This window comes from Cnephaeus nilssonii, assembly GCF_951640355.1.
Source record: "Cnephaeus nilssonii genome assembly, chromosome: X".
Classification (NCBI taxonomy): Eukaryota; Metazoa; Chordata; class Mammalia; order Chiroptera; family Vespertilionidae; genus Cnephaeus; species Cnephaeus nilssonii.
In genome coordinates, this window is record NC_137071.1 from 20,471,196 (window position 1) to 20,489,241 (window position 18,046).

An 18,046-nucleotide genomic window follows, 5' to 3' on the forward strand; every position below is an offset into this window, starting at 1 on the left:
GTCAGTCTGACACGGGTCTCATTAAAGCCCAGTGTCAGCGGGGCTGTGTTCCTCTCTGAAGGCTCCAGAGGAAAATCCTTTTCTAGCTTTTAGAGGCCTCCTGTAGCCCTCAGCTCATCATCCTCTTCCTCCATCTCCAAACTAGTTTACGTATAGTACTGAGGAACAACCACTAAAATTTTCAATATATGGGTAAAGAATATCTGAACCAATCTAGACCAAATAAAATTACATATGTCTGCTCTGCTTCCTCATTATTCCGCAAATATATGGTATTCTCCCCAGAGGATAGCAAGATACTTTTATTTATATCTCAATACTATCAGTATTCATGTGGGCTCCCAGATAAGAAAGTTATTATTGTTGTTTGCCTAATCCTGGTTTCATTTGAATATTAAATAACTCATGCGAACCAAAACCAATTTTGAATATATGCTAATGAAAATTATGAAAATCACCATTTTCTAAAGTAGATTACATATAAGACAGATAATTTCACAGGCCATGCTCTCCATTAATAGTTATTAGTGAAAAAATATTTCTTTTCTCATGAATGCATTAGATGTTACATTTAGAAACCATGAAGATATCAAAGAAAAAAGCTGACCTCAAATTCAGTGTGCATATTTGTGAAAAAAAAATATGAACACATTTAAAGCAAGACTAAGAATAGTTTGAACATGTATCTGGGAATTCGGAAACATGCTATTCTGATACTAGTTTAACTATCAAAATGCATATTTCTGGGGTTCAGTTTACTCAGCTGTGAAATACAAAGTGAAAGAAAGGAATTCTAGACAGTTGGAGGTAGAGCCAGAATGCAACCAGGTCCAGCAGTTAGCAAGCAACCCTTGTGATCAAAGAAAGAGATGAGAACGAACTGAAACTAGGGTGGTAGTGGTAATGGTGGAGAGGTATCAGAGACTCGGTGACAAATTCTGAAATAACCCACAAGGGATCCATCATGATGGATTGAAGTTTAGGGATGTCAGGGATTGGAGAATCAAGGATGATTTGCAGGTCTCAATTTGAGTGCGTGAATAGACGACAGCACCACTTAGTGTGCTAGGGAAAACTGGAAGAGGCTATTTCTATGAAGATATTTGTTCAAATGATCAATTTCTTGAGGAACATAAGATACAGAATATTGCAGGAGAATTTCAGAAACAGTTTATATTCAGATACAGTTACATTAAATTACATTTGAAACAAGTTAATGTTGAGGCAATAAATTGATTAAATATTTTATTGAAAATAGTTCATTTTATCCATGTTTAAAACTGCTTAAGTTACCAAGTTAAAGTGACTTAAAATTTTGATTTAGTACTTCAAAATTCCTTATCCATTCTTTTAATGTCCAAGCAGACATGCTTGATTCATGGGGGGAAAGAAGCACCCTGAATTCATCCATGTGTGTAGAGGATAAATTAAATCATCTTTTAAATAGTCCCAGGATTGTCTTAGTCATTAAAAGTAGAAGACTAATAAAACAACTCTTCCTACTAAATCATTTTCTCAGTTTTATAAGTAGATGTCCTCCCTTACATATTTTATTAGCAATATACGTTACCTTTATGGAAAAGCAGCTTTTCTTTAACTCTCCAAAAGGTTAAGAACCCAAGGTGTATTATAGGCCAATTTCTCTTGTAAATGTTGACTTAAAATAGTTTAAAGAGCTTTTTTCTCATCTTAGAGGTGACTGATTGCACCGGGTTTAACTTTATAAAATGCATTGTTCAAATCTACGCGTGTCTCTGTGTGTGCGCATACATGTGTGCACATTTGTGATTTTACAATGACTTTGGCTCAAGTTAGCTTATGAATCAGTCCCAATGAACACCTTTAAACATGAGAAGAAAATCCAGAACTGATTATCAGAAATCACATGCATTAGAAAGAAAGCAAAGACTAATAAACCTTATGGGAAAGGATTTTATTATTTAAGAAATCAATGAACTTTGAAAGAAATAAAAAAAAATAGAATAGCAGGTAAGGTTCCAGCTCCAAAATTGCCTTCATTATTTATTGCATTTAAGTCTAGTGAATAAAATTAGGGAAGCCAAGCAGGACAATTGTATCAATCCAGTGGGTTTTGCTTCATTTAACATGCCAACTAAAAGATTATGTGGTACACATTTTCACTTGACATAAATAAGCACTGCTCATTTATTAGGAGACTGTATTCCCAAATATGTTTCATACTTTTAAAAATATTCTACAACATGCTAATTAATTTGTGGGGATTAGATCACATTCTGTCTTGTATAACAGTTAACCTATGTACTTGCTTGTTGGCTCGTATTGAATTGTCGATTCCTTGAAAGATTCTGTATCTTTTTCTTATTGATTCATTTGGAGTTTAATAGCACTCTTTCTTACACTAAGTTGTCAATCACTGTGTTTCATGAATTAAAATGAATTTCTACTTAATAAAATAATGACCCAAGGCAAATTTTAAAAGCTTTTTTAGTGTCTGAAACAATGTCAGAATTATAAGTAGGGGCTCTAAATTTTCTAGTTTGTTGTGGTGTGGTTAAATACATCCATTGGGGGGAAGTCCAAGTCTATCCATCCACTTTCCCAATATTTGAGCTCTACAAAATCATTCTTTTTTTATTTTTAGACTAATCTATATGCATTCAACACAGTAAAATACATTTTAAAATAATATTGTTCTATAATGATGAAATTGGCTTACACAAGTAACCAATGAGTGACTATAAGTTACATAAGTGACTATATTATGCTTATACAGTGCCTCTTGATCTACCTGAGGAAATATTACTTTATACAAATGAGAACATTTTATTCAAGCACTGAATAGCCTTGACTGCTATTTTCCTTACGAGTATATATTAAGGTAAAAAATAATGGAGGAATTATTTTTTCCTTTGCAATATTTTTGCTGAAAATATCTGTTTTCACTTACTAAGAATACGCAGAAACTATCATTTAATATAACATTTATAACTCATATTACTGAAATCTTGCTGCAACTAATATTTTTAACCAGCAGATTAATTTTCCTTATGAAAATTTAAAGATTTAAATTCTTATATCCTCATTCCTTACTATTCTATATTTTATGCTTTTGTCTCACTTTTGACATGCAATTGTTATATGTCTTAGTGAGAGAAAAATTGGAGACATAATAATGCAAAGAAAATTACATATAATTATTTAATTTTTATCCAGGAGCTTATATCTTACTCATCTTTATATGTTTGTTATATTTTGGAGGGGGTAGGATTTATCCTTATTTTTAGCGCCTTCTAACCTAGTTCCTGATCTTGAACCAAGGTTTGACAAATACTCAAGTGCTCAATGATTCTTAGTGTTCTAGACCAGTCTTCCCCCACGTCTTACTATTTATGTTCCCACTCCCTTCCATTAACAACAACAATATCATGATCTACTATTATGTTTTAGGTGATGTGAGGTGCATTTATCAAGGGCTCTACCATGTTGCCCACTGATAAGTATTAATTTTAAATAAATCAAAAATAGTTCTCAAGAGCTACCAAAAAATCCACTTCTTTTCCTGAGACAAGTGTGTATTCATTGCACTTAAAATGCTTTCCTAATAGACGGTTAATGAAATAGTTATTAAAACACTTTTCCAAGGCATTCACTTGATCAACTGATTCTATACAGACCCAAGTTCTCAACTGCTCAAAAAATATATCAATGCAAAGGAATGTGCCACAAAGAACTGCAGATATTCAAAGCTAGGTAAAATGTACATTTTTACTTAGTCTATCTTAAGATACTAACCATGTCTCTCCCTTTTTCTGATCAATATTTTAGACATTTCAATCTAGATAAGAGATGTTCACATGACTAGCTGATAAGGAAATATTTGAGGTAGTGAGATGTTTTGGCATACCTTAAGTCATGCTTTTGCTGCCTATTTCTATTTCTAGAGTTAACCAAGAGAGAGTAGAAGAAAAGACATTCATAGGTGATTAGTGTTTCCCTTTGATAACTTTAGTGTGGATTGGATAGGATCCCAAACTTGCAATACAGTACTTGTAAACATCCTACCACTTTGATGAACTGTTTAAATCTTCTCTGAGAGAAATATCATTGTAAAAAGACAGAATCCAACATCTCTCTTAGTCTGGCTCTAGTTTGTTTGACTTTTGCATTTATTCCTAGTACACGTGAAACCAATTGATTGTCCCTTCATTTTAAAACAAAAGTCAACTAGCCCTGTAATAAAGAAACTCTGTAATCAATGCAAAGAAAAAAATTCAGGAAAGAGGATAGGCATGTTCTGTATTACAATTATTTTTTGTAGTAGTTACAAGCAGGAAATATCACCTCTAACTCACTCTCTGACTGATGTCTCCAAATTACTTAAACTCTTCAGTTATAAATGGACATAATAATAGTGTCTACCTTCTAGCGTTGTTGTGGGAATAAAATGAAATTATACCTATAAAATGTTAATTACCGTGCCAGTACTTATAAATGTTCAGTAAATATTACACCAGATCACATCAACATTACTGTACAAATGTTACTCCTGGTGTCAGAAGACATGGTTTTTCTGATATTTTTGGGAACCAGTTCAAATACCCACACTTTATTAAATAAAATTATGGTTCTAGAGGAAAAACTCCTTATGTTTTCACAAGTAGGCTAATTAGCATCTTACAAATACTGCACTTTGACAATTATAGGAATAAAGTATTGTAACTATGAACCAGCCTTCAGGAGACTTGTTAGTAATCTTAGTAATCTTCAGAGTGTGTGTGTGTGTGTGTGTGTGTGTGTGTGTGAGAGAGAGAGAGAGAGAGAGAGAGAGAGAGAGAGAGAGAGAGAGAGAGGGATAGAACCACTGGGGAATTAAGATGTAGTTCAAGTCTACTGTGAAGATTGGATAACACTCTGGATTTCAAGGATGCCAAGAACTACCACCTAGAAATTGAGCTGTGAATCAGCAATAGCCTTCAGATCAGGAAACTGGAATAAGTGGGAAGATCATGGAGAAAACAGTGGGATTTAAAATGACAAATTATTTAATTTGGGGAGAGTTGGCATTTATCCCAGAGGTCGGAAAAATAATTAGGAAGATCAGCTCTCCCGAATTAAGATAATTTATGGATATAGAAAGGGAAGTAACATTGAGTTCTGCATTATTCCAGGTACTTAACTATGCATAATTCACAGGTATTACTTAACACTCATGGTAATGTACCAGGTAGATATTGTTGATTCTACTTTGTACATGACCAAAACTGAGGCTCAGAAACATCCCAGGGCCATATAACTAATTAAAGGCAGAAATGGGATTTCCATCTAAGGCTAGTTGGGTCTACGAATAAAAGGTTAAAATCTAACTTGCCTGGGAAAATGACCAGAGGATCTTGTTTTCTAAGAACTATGGAAACAAGATTCATTGTGAAATATTTGCTAGAAAGAACTACTCGTAGACTAGTGGGGGAGGTGGGCTATGAAATGACATGTGAACCTTTATCCTCTGTGACTAGAGTGGTATTTAATACTGGTGGGAACCCTGGCCAGTGTGGCTCAGATAGTTGGGTGTTTTCCTGTGCACTGAAAAGTTGTGCGTTCAATCCCTGGTAGGGGGCATGTAGGAGACAGCTGATCATGTACCACTCGCACATCAATGTTTCTCTCTCTCTCTCTCTCTCTCTCTCTCTCTCTCTCTCTCTCTCTCTCCCCCTTCCTCTCTTTCTAAAAATCAATAAAAAGAAGTCTTAAAAAAAATACTGGTGGCCCTAACCGGTTTGGCTCAGTGGAGAGAGCGTTGGCCTGCGGACTCAAGGGCCCCAGGCTTGATTTTGGTCAAGGGCATGTACCTTGGTTGCAGGCACATCCCCAGTAGGAGGTGTGCAGGAGGCAGCTGATTGATGTTTCTCTCTCATCCATGCTCCTCTCTATCCCTCTCCCTTCTTCTCTGTAAAAAATCAATAAAATATATTTAATAAATAAATAAAATACTGGTGGTAAATCAAGGCTACAGCTTTTTTGTGTCAAGTGGCCCACACTGACCTTGGCTCTTGCCATATGCACCCCATGTGGATGAGGGGCAAACGTGTGTTTTGTTTTTTTCTGGGCAATCCAATGACATAAAGATTCCATGCCAGAGTATCTCCTGCCTTGTATCCTTCTATATAGCTAAATAAATGCAGTGTTACATTACACTCTATTGTACTTGGGAGTATAATTGCCAATTTGATCCCTTCACAACTGCAGTGATATTGCAGGCTCCAATGAAGGTTATATCCTGTCATTTAAAAGTCATATATCTGGCTGAAACCCAAGCTGTTTAGTAAAACTAATCCTAGATAAATAGCTTTTGATTAAAGCCAACCTATTTACACCATTAATGTCAGAGATCATGAAGTCAACTAAAGTCATTTGTTTCTTTTAAATGGATTTATAGGATCACAAACTTGTACTCTGAAAAGATTATTTTACTGCCATTTTAAATTTTTTCTTTACTTTTCTTTTATTATCATTTAGTTATTAAAAATCCCTCTGGAGGCTTTATCAGCTCTGTCAATGAAAGACATAGTTACTAGCTGAAAAAGGGATCATCAAATTCCTGATGGCAGAGCAGAGTGATATTAATTAGGATCAAAGTGAGAGAGGACAAGAAAAAATGAAAAATAAAATGACAAAGAATCAGGGACCACCTCTGCACACAGGCTGTCTCCTGGACAACCCTTTGGTGCAGTGGACGGCAAACTCATTAGTCAACAGAGCCAAATATCAACAGTACAACGATTGAAATTTCTTTTGAGAGCCAAATTTTTTAAACTTAAACTTCTTCTAACGCCACTTCTTCAAAATAGACTTGCCCAGACCGTGGTATTTTGTGGAAGAGCCACATTCAAGGGGCCAAAGAGCTGCATGTGGCTCGAGAGCCGCAGTTTGCCGACCACGGCTTTGGTGGAATCAGTATGCAAATGAGAGCACTATTCTATTACAAACAAGTGTGTGAAGTAATAAACAGAAACAATGGAGACAGAGGGAGAGAAGGAGGAAGGGAAGGAGGAAGGATGAGAGAGAGAAAGAAAGAGCTGTGTGGACAGGAGATAAGTACCTTAATCTTAAAGAGAACATTTTGGTAGCCAGTCTAACGTGACAGATAGCCTATTTCTATTTTATCCAGTAGACAAAGCGTTTATCATTAACAGCAGGACTGATAGCAATAAAGCAAAGCCCCAGTAATTGAAGATCTGAGGAGGAAGAAAACACTAGCCATCTGAACAGACACTGGGACAACAGATTCTGGGTTTCATCCTCTAAAAAGGCGTATCTCATGGAATCAACTGTTCTATTGTAGCTATTTTTACCTTGGCTATATGATAGTCTCACCTGATAAGCATTAAAAAATTGCTGATGTTAGGGCCCCACCTCAGACCAATGGAATCAGAATATCTGCTTCAACCCCAATATTTTCATAAATCTTCCCCAAGTGAATTTATTGGGCAATGCTATTGGAAATAAAACAGACTGAGAAGAGACAGTTCTGATTTGATTCCAGCTTGGCTGTGCAATCCCAGTTTTAGTAAAGCTCTCTAAACCTCAGCTTTGTCATCTATAAAATAAGGATAAATTGCCCTGGAATTATTGTGTAAAAGAAATAGGATAAAGCATGTGAAGTTCCCAGAACATCATTGTCCTAGTTGAAATTTAGTGCTATTTTAGCAAAATTAACTTTGCATATTTGAGTTTATATCACTGGTGATAAATTAGAAAACTTTTTAGGGGAGAACTGTGCTTTGATTTGAGGTAAAAAGTTTATTCAGTAATACTGAAAAAAATATCTCCCAAGAATAATACTGTGGAACATCGATTACTTCTAAAAAGTAAAAACACTGGGTTTCAACCACATTATTAACATTTAATAATCCATAACATCCCCAAGCACTTAATAGCTATAACAGTTTTCTCCTCTCTCAAGTGGATAACATATGACCCACTAACCCCACCACTTTGCCATAAGACAATAAATCTAACAGTACAGTTTATTATTTTTATGTATAATCACAAGATGACTGTGAAGCTTCTGGGCTCTTTTACAAGGATTAAATCCCCTTTTATTGAACTATCCTGTTATAAGAATTAAATGGAATCTATCAAAACCCCAGTTCATTATTATTTTACTCAAATGTTATTGTAAATGAATACCATTTTATCTTATACTAGCGGCCCGATGCATGAAATTTGTGCAAGAATAGGTCTTCCTTCCCCCGGCTGCCAGCACTAGCTTCCCTCTGGCACCTGGGACCCGGGCTTCTCTCCAGCTGCCAGCAGGCACCCAGGACCCAGGCCTCCCTTGCAGCCCCAGCTTCATCAGGAAGGTCGTTCGGAAGGACATACAGTCTAATTAGCATATTATGCTTTTATTATTATAGATTTCATATTCCAGCTATTAAATGGCCCATGCATTTTTATGTAGAGAAATTATTTAATCAGAAAACATATATTCAAGCTGATATATATTTTGCTAATACTCCGTTTTAAAGTTTTCAGATGTTCATTTGTAATTTCCATGACATCTCCTATAATTTTTTATCAAGCACAGTTAATTCTATTATTAAGACAGTGAAATGAGTAAAAATGTCCAAACTATGAGTAACATATGCCTTACTTTCAAACATTATCATTGATGTAATTAAAACCTCATAGAAATTTCAAAACTATGTCATTTTATTATTTGCAATCATTATTAAATATTCAAAATGACTTGGATTAAGGCTACAGCCCTCTGTAATAAATAAGAAATACAGCTACCATCTATTCCATAGATAATATCAGCAATTTTTCTTACATCAGCAATTTTAAATTAGTAACTTTACTTAGTCAAACTTACTAATATTTCATTTATTACTTCATAACTGAGTTTTATTAAAATCAATAGCAAAGGAACAACATATTATTTTTCTAATATCTGTATATATAAAAGGCTAATATGCTGTCTGACCATCCAACCGGTTGCTATGACACACACGACCACCAGGGGGTAGACACTCAATGAGGAGCTGTCATGATACGCACTGGCCTGCACCACAGACCTGGCGCCAACAAACCAACACTCAACTTCCCCAAAGTGGGACACAGGCCCCACCACCACCCTTGAGCAACATCCACCAAATTGCAGCCAACCAACGCTGCCAAGACCCCATGGTGCAAAATGAAGCCCACAGCCCAACCCAGCCTAGAAAAGGTCACTGTGGGCGCTGGGTAATGACATCACATAGCAATGCCTGGCTTCCTCTCCCTAGCTACTAGCCTCCTTGGTGTTTCTTCAGCCCAGGAACACAGGTGGAAACATATTACACTTTAACCAAATGTCTGTGAAGTGTTTTCCCATGCCTCATCTCATTTGATCCTCACAGAAGTCCTGGAGTAGGTAAATAGGAGACTCTGTGGAATTCTATTTTCTTTTCATTAGCTGGAACACGGAAACTTAGAAAGCTTAGAAACTTGCCCCGACTGAAAAGAAGAAATGGTGGACCTTGAAAATTACTTCAGGTTTTCTCACTGCACAGAATATAGTCAAACACTGCTGCAGTTAAATATTTTACCCTTTGTTCTCTCCCTGCGTGATCTACAATAATAATTTGCTTCATGTTGATATTTACTACTGTGTTGCTGACAATTACCTGAAAGAGAAGTTGGGGTGCTTCACTGGGCTGGAAAAAGTTTAGCTAAATCAGAAAGCAGGTCTAATTAAGCAAGTTTATTCTATATATATAAAGGCTAGGTTGACTCGCGCATGCATGATACATATAAAGCTCTTGCTGGCGCCAATCGCATCCATATGTTTTAATCTGGTATTGTTGATCATGAATTTGGTTGACACTTCTATTATAGAAAAAGGTTGAATAGTGATATTAAAATATTTCTTCTAATTAATTTTCTTTCAATATGCATGAATTTGTGTACTGGGCCACTAGTGAAATATATTTTCCTTAACAGTGATGATATGAGACACCATCTACAAAATATCTATTATATATCATTCAGCACTGGGACATAGTTGATGCTTTTCCCAACTGTTTAAACAATTTATAGATGTCCTATCAGTCATTCAGTATCATTTATTGTGGCAGTATAGGCCTAAGATGTTATGCTTCCCCCACTTATTTAAACACAGTTGTAAAAATCATCCTGGTAAAGTAATTGAAAAAGAGATTTCCAGTTATCTAAGCAAGGATCATACTCCAATGCTTCTGAACAAATTTGGTATAGAACGTCATCCACAATGCAAATCTTAGATCACATAGTTAGATTATATTTCATTATTTAAATTCCACAATCAAATGAGAAACATTATTTAACTATAGCAATGAATGATATACATTTTATTTTAACAAATCAACATGCTATTTTTCCATGAATTCAAAATTGTGATAAATTACAAAAGAAGATGAAAAATTAGTAGAAAATGCCAAAATATGGTATAAAGGATAAATCAAGGCCATATACACACAAATATCATTTTTAATATTTTGCAGGTTTCCCTGTTGTCTAAGTGAATAAATTTGGGACACTTAACATGCAATTATTTCAGTCATCCAAACAACTGAAATGGATAAGCAGAACAAAAATTGCTTTAATTAATTAGTGATTGCTTCAAATGGTCCTGAAAGTATTTAGTTTTCTATGTTATCTGTAATGATATCAAACACAGGATATCAAAAAGAGACACCAAATTCATATACTTTCATTCTCATCTCCCACCCCCCACCTCTCTCTCTCTTTGTTAGATTTTTCAGGTTACTAGGAAGTGTGCATTAACACACTTAAAATTTTTCTATTGTGACAAGAAATTTAAAAGCTCAGCATCAGAAAACAGGAAACTGCAAAGTAATATCTTAATGTTAAAATATCTGCATCACAATGTTAAAATATATCCTCACTTTTAGGTTACTATAATATTGATATATACTATTATTGCTAATCCCATGTAGAAATTTTCATTTTTTTTTTACTTGGCTATGTATTACTTTCAGGTACAAAGTACTGCCGCATTATCCCTTAAAGACTTTTTTCTACAGTAGCAATGATAAGTCTGAGGATTTGTTAAAGTCATCTTTAACTCAAATGCATTAAAGGATATTAAAGTGGCAGTGGGTAGTCAAGACTAGTTACACAACATGTCTGCACATGGAAAAGAAAGGTGTGAAAAAAGTAAGGTTTAGAATTAACCCTTTGCACTCACTTGCTTTTTTCTCCAGCTGCTACTGATACAAACGGTGTCGAGTCACACTCGACATCCGAGTGCAAAAGGTTAAACCAGGAGAGTTAAGGATATCCTATATAATAAAAGCCTAATATGCTAAGTGTCCAGTCATCTTGTCGTTCGTTCAACCAATCCAAGCATAATATGCTAATGATATGCTAAGGCCGCTTAACCGCTCACTATGATGTGCACTAACCACCAGGAGGCAGACAGTTGACTGGTCGACCAGTCGCTATGACATTCACTGACCAACAGGGGGCAGACGCTCAATGCAGGAGCTTCCCCCTGTTGGTCAGTGTGCTGCCACAGGGTGGTCGCCACTCAGCCAGAAACCAGGCTCACGGCTGGTGAGCACAGTGGCAGTGGCAGGAGCCTCTCCCACCTCTGTGGCAGCACTAAGGATGTCAGCCATCCCCTGAGGGCTCCCGGACTGCATAAAGGTGCATGCAGGGCTCAGGGACACCTCCCTCCGAGTGCATGGATTTCATGCACCAGGCCTCTAGTTCTAATATATTAGGCCTAAGGCTGTTTCTCAAATGATATGCAAGTTAGTAATATGTTAATCACATTTCTCTGGCCTTCTATGTTGGCCATCATTTTTGCTAAAGGCTTATTATGTATCAATACTAGTCTCTATTCTAATCAAAGCTAATAAAAGTATATATTTAAATTATTTAACACAGTGTTTCCAAAATTTCTTTGCTGAAAAGTTGTGCTGAATATACATCAAGCAAATGAGATGGCAACACTAAATCTATTAATGTACCCCATTCCTTTGCCAATACAATAATGCCATCACCAATTTATTAATTGCAACTGTAATATACTGAAGTTTGAAATTAAAGAAATACTTTCATTATTATAACATTTAACACTATTAAATGGTATAATTTGGTTTTAATGATCAAATTTTATTGTTTCTTAAAAAAAAGAAACTCTGGAAAAAGCAGTATCCTGCTGATGTAACAGAAACATTATTTTGCTATTATCATAGCTGTATAAGCAGATGGTGATACTTTTAAATATATGTATTTTTATTGATTTCAGAGAAGAAGGGAAAGGGAGAGAGATGGAAACATCAATGATGAGAGTGAATCATTGAATGGCTGCCCCCTGTACGCCCCACACTGGGGATTGAGCTCAAAACCCAGGCATGTGCCCTGACCAGGAATCAAACCGTGACCTCCTGGTTCATATAGATCGGTGGTTCTCAACCTTGCTAATGCCGTGACCCTTTAATACAGTTCCTCATGTTGTGGTGACCCCCCCAACCATAAAATTATTTTCGTTGCTACTTCATAACTGTAATTTTGCTACTGTTATGAATCATAATGTAAATATCTGTGTTTTCCGATGGTCTTAGGCTCTACAGCAGTGGTTCTCAACCTGTGGGTCGCGACAGCAGGGTCGCCTAAGACCATCGGAAAACACAGATATTTACATTACAATTCATAACAGTAGCAAAATTACAGTTATGAAGTAGCAACGAAAATAATTTTATGGTTGGGGGTCACCACAACATGAGGAACTGTATTAAAGGGTCGCGGCATTAGAAAGGTTGAGAACCACTGCTCTAAAACCAACTGAAGAGTGATGCTGGGATTAGCCAAGCAGAAAATAGCACCTGTGTCACCATTGTCATGAAGTTCAAATGAAGTGGATTAAAGCCAAGCTAATTGGTTTGTAAATGTCATTTAGAGGTTACAAATATTTCTCACAAGCCCGAGTGTTCATCAAATTTGACTCTCATCATTAATTTTTCATTCTAAAGTTACCCTGGTTAAAAAGTGAGGGCTTTCTACATTATATTGCATATCCCAAATGGAAATGACATACTACAGTAATACATATGCAAAAGGCATCTACAACATAAACCATTTTTATCCCCCATATTTTTATTCCTTTAAAAATAACATCTTCACTTTGTTGTTCACAAGGAAAATCTGACAAAGCATTCTCTTAATGCAGAAAGTATTGTGTGGATTGGCAAATAAGCCAATTTGTTTGAAACTTAGGGAAGAAAACAATGCATATGAAAGCAACAATGTACATACCAAACATGTCTTATAGGGAAATTGTGATAGAAAGTGAATTATCTGATTGACAATAGAATATATGCTGAAGCATAACAAAGTTGGTATACGCAATACATGAAAACCCCCAAATTAGATTTCAGTGACTTTTTAATTTATAAAACAATCCAATTAACAAAGCATATATTTAAAATTCTAAAAACTTTTTTGGCAAGTATTTCTTAAGCTAAATGTAACTTCAATCCCCTCATAATAAAATCCTCCACAAACATAAAGCAAAGTATTTCATTAACATCCTAAGGGGCATATTAGATATGAGGTAAAAATGGCTTTGGAGAATAGCAAACATTGTCATGCATAAGCTAAAGAATCAATATTTAAATAAAAATATGAACTTCTTGATGATAATTACCACATAAGGCATGAAATAAATGTATGAATCTCCCCTCTTAGATGCACTGCAGAGATTGTTCTAAGTCTTAGAAGCTATTTGCTATTTTGTCTCAGCAAATAAAAACCCTTATGATATAGTTCATATGTTTTCTTTTCATTATCATTGGTATCATCACTTGAAAAATACTGAACAATAATTTTTAAATTAATATTTGGGTATTCCCTAACATAATGGCAGAAACTGATATGTATCTAAAAATATAAAATTTATGTTGAATCTCCATCTTATTGGCAGCCTTAAATTTTTAATAAACCATTTTAGGAGTTAGGTTATGCTTTGAATTGGTAGGGAGTCCATAAATAGAAAGGGTTTTCAGGTGGAAGAGTTTATTAGCAAAATGAAACCATAACTAGTGGTTTCATCTCTATGAACCAGCTTGCATTTCATATTATATTTGGTTGACTTTTAATTGTCAAGTTGGAGCTATCATAATAGTGTTCCTATAGGTCTATATGATGTGCATTTCAACATACACTTCCATTTAGGAAAACATGGAATTGGGTATATCAGGCTATTTTATGCTAAAAAATACATTGTTTATGCAACTGCCCTTTTCTGATTACAGGTTAATCAATCTATATTTTCTGATTTTTATGTGGACACCTATCTAGCTACCCCTACTTCATTGATTCAAAGGAAGACTTAGAGATCAATAGCCATTTTATTACTTAATGAGAAAAATACCTATTTTAAAGCTACTCTTACTATTTTATGAAAGATAGGGCACACACAAGAATAACTACAGCATATATACCAGATAAGGGGAACTGACTACCACATATAGATGTAATTAAAAACCAAAATAACTGTTATAGGCTTATCCTTCAAATCCATATACTGCAGCTCTTATCCTCAGGGTTTGCAGTACATATTCTTATTACATTTGCCCTCTCTACCTCAATGGAGTATGACAAAACTTATAAATCAATATTAGAAATAAACAATAAGATAACCCTCTCCCATCCTGCAGAACAAGAAAATGTGACTGATACAATTTCTTCATCAGAGCTAAACTTGGGGCTTCGCCTACTGAAGCAGCAAAAGAGGTTACAGGAGTCAGTGCTCAGCTATGCACTATCTAAAGGAGAAGAAACATTTCTCAAGAATTTAATCTGATTCCAACTTCAGAAACACATTTGTATTGTTATACTTTTCCTTCTCAGGTACAGGTGCTTACCAAGAGAAATATATTGATCAGTTAGATATGAATATTATGGTCCTTGGGATAGTTAAATATCTCATTTTAAATTACTGAATTTCCATTTTGATTGATATATCATTTTTTGAGCTCTTTTAAAGTAAACTCCCCACCCCCCAACACCACCACCATATGGATCTGCTTGGTATAAAATGAGGCAATCAGGTTTCTGGGTCTGCAGGATTGAGGATTTGATTCTGGTGGATGATAATTCACCAATGAAAGGCTATACTCTGAGTCATTTCTGAGCTTTTCACCACCACACAAGGATCTCCTTATTTGGAAATGACTCAATATTCCAAAGACCAGTGAATTATGTAACTCTAATCAGATATCAGCTTGGATTGTATCACAGATATCAATCCCACTTACACTGTTTCTTCAACTTCTGGTTTTAGAGTGTGGCAAAGCCTCAAGAAAGTGAGAACAGAGTCTGCAATTTCAAAGAGTTCAGCAAACAAACAAAAAGTGCTTCAGAGGCCAGAAGAAAAACAGAGATCAGAAATCATTATCCCTCTAATCCTTGTGTCTGGAGGGTATGACCATGTAGCATTTGAGATAAGAATGAAATTTACTTAAGTGGAATATAATCTATCTATCTATCTATCTATCTATCTATCTATCTATCTATCATCTATCATTATATATATATATATATATATATATATATATATATATATATATATATATATATATATAATCCAAGCGACTGTTACAACTGAATGACTGGAATTACCAGTCAACCAGCAACCAGTTGCTATGATACACACTGACCACCAGGGGGCAGACGCTCAACGCAGGAGTTTCCCCGATGGTCAGTGCACTCCCACAGCTGCAGCACTGCTCAGCCAGTAGCCAGGCTCATGGCCTCTGCAGCAGTGCTACTGAGCGGAGGCAGCAGGAACAGCGGGGCTGGGATGAATGGGAGCAGTGCAGTGCCTGGCCCTGGCTCAGGCTCCTCCCTGGCTGTCTGCTGCTTAGTGCACTGCTACATCCTACCCCATAAGCCTGCAGTTACAATCTCCAAAGAACAGTTGGAGCGCAGACACTCAGAGTAACCAGGATGAGCCTGATATCACTGCCGGGCTCTTACAACTCTGCTTTGGGCATCAAGATCAAATCTCATCCCTTACCGATTGCCCCGGAGCTACAGAGGAAGGCAGCAATATAACAGTGGCCACAATGTGGTAACTGACAATCGGGGTAAAAGTCAAAGAGATGGATCTGAAGGGTGGGGCATGGGCAACAGAGCACCCCCGCCCCCCAAGATCCCCAACTTTGTACTGTTCATCTCAGAGCATCTCTTATCTGGCTCCGAGAGGTGGAAAGCATCCAGCCCGGCCTAAGGTGTCCACTGGGGACCTCCCGGCCGGCAAGGCATGACCCTGGCCACAGAAGGGACATTTGGAAATATTTTTTTCAGGAAGCTGTGGGGAGGAGGATAGACTCCCTACGCAAATTCCCAGCAGCTCATGGGGACTTGGAAACTCCCCGAGCACGCAGGTGTGGGCTCCCAATTTCCTTTCAATGTGCATGAATCTGTGCACCAGGCCCCTAGTAAAAATATAAATACAGTGTTGTCTGTCAACTAAAGAAGCAGAAAATAATAACCATCCATGGAGGATTTTCCTCAGAGTGACAAATTATAACAGAAGCAGTGCCAGGAACAGATTTCCTGATTTAAACAGTAAACTATGGAGTATATGAATGAAATTGGCAAGAGTGGCTAATTAATTATAGCTGATTAATGTATCAAATCTCTTGGTAGAATAAGCAAAACATGAACTTTTTTATAATTATTTGGAGTCAATGTACTCTGAATGTAGTATGCCTCATCCATGAGGCATATACATTCCAAAGGCATTTATTTTTCCACAAAATTTTACACTTTAGTTTTAGATACTGGTATTTTGAGAATTAAAATCACATAGAACAATTCATGATATATTGCAAGAATACAGAACTTTTTAAATATATCTGGACTACAGAAAAACATATGATGCATAGTTTCTACTTTGGGCCTAGTTTGTGGAAATGTTAAGTCTATGGCAATAAACATTAAACGATATTGAAAACAGTGGGACTCCAGAAATATACCAACCTTCAGGATCCAGTAGTTTCTCTATGCCTAATTGATATTTTGCAATGTTGAATGCATGTTCCAGTCTTTGTGTGGCTGACTGGCAAACCACACTATTCCAATCAAACAGGTCTGGCCTAAAACATACACAAAGACAAATATAAATCAATTTAGAATGTTTCCTAAAGTTCACATCAATTCTGGTTTTTAATTGACAACCCAATGCCCATAGCCCTTAAAAATTTTACTCTTCAATATCCCTCAATAAGCTTTTTCACTTAAACAAGGCACAATTTTAATTAAAAATCCTGAGGGAAATTAAGCAGAATTTATTCTCCCTTACCCAGGAAACAATAATGTATTAATCAAATCCAATCTCATGGATTTGAATACCAGTCATTTGCTGGTAACTTCTAATTATATAAAAACCTATTCCAGACTTCTTTCCTGAATTCCAGACTCTCGGGTCATCTGCTTACTCATTATCTCCACTTAGAGTTACCATAAGACTCAAATGTCCAAAATTGAGCTTCTGATATCCATCCCCATCACACTCCCCCGCAAATTCACCTACTTCTCTTGAAGTCCTCCCTTCCTCAACAACCAATGACAAATTCAAACTAGCAGTATGCTCAGACAAGAGACCTTGGGTTGAATATTGAGGACTCTTTCACTCTCATACAACACTTAGCTGGAAATACCTCCAGAATTTGATCACTCCTCGTTATCTTGCTGCCATCACCTTAATCCAAAATCACCATTTTATTCTGCATGGATTTTTGCAATAGCCTCGGCTGCCCACCTTCCACCCTTGTGCTTATTAATATATTCTTAGCAGAGCTACCCGAGTGATCTGTTAAAATGGTTCATCATAATATTATTCTCAAATCTCTGCTATTGGGGAGTAAAATGTACTGATTTAACAAGGCCCTACATGGTCTGGCTCACCATTAGACCCTTGATTTTATTTCTTGCCTCTCTCCTCATATTCCTCAAACAGGATAGTTTCCTGCATTTGCTGTTACCTCCACTTGGAGTTCTCTTTCCCCAT

The 18,046-nt window shown here is 36.2% G+C and overlaps 1 protein-coding gene across 2 annotated transcripts in view; it reads right to left on the reverse strand.

Annotated features, from left to right (window-relative positions):
* DMD (dystrophin) overlaps positions 1-18,046 on the reverse strand; it is a 2,362,317-nt gene that overhangs the window by 1,871,249 nt on the left and 473,022 nt on the right. For both annotated transcript variants that reach the window (XM_079764882.1, XM_079764883.1), the window contains exon 7: positions 17,017-17,132. In XM_079764882.1, coding sequence (XP_079621008.1) covers positions 17,017-17,132 — 116 coding nt within the window. The remainder of the gene's footprint in view (positions 1-17,016; positions 17,133-18,046) is intronic.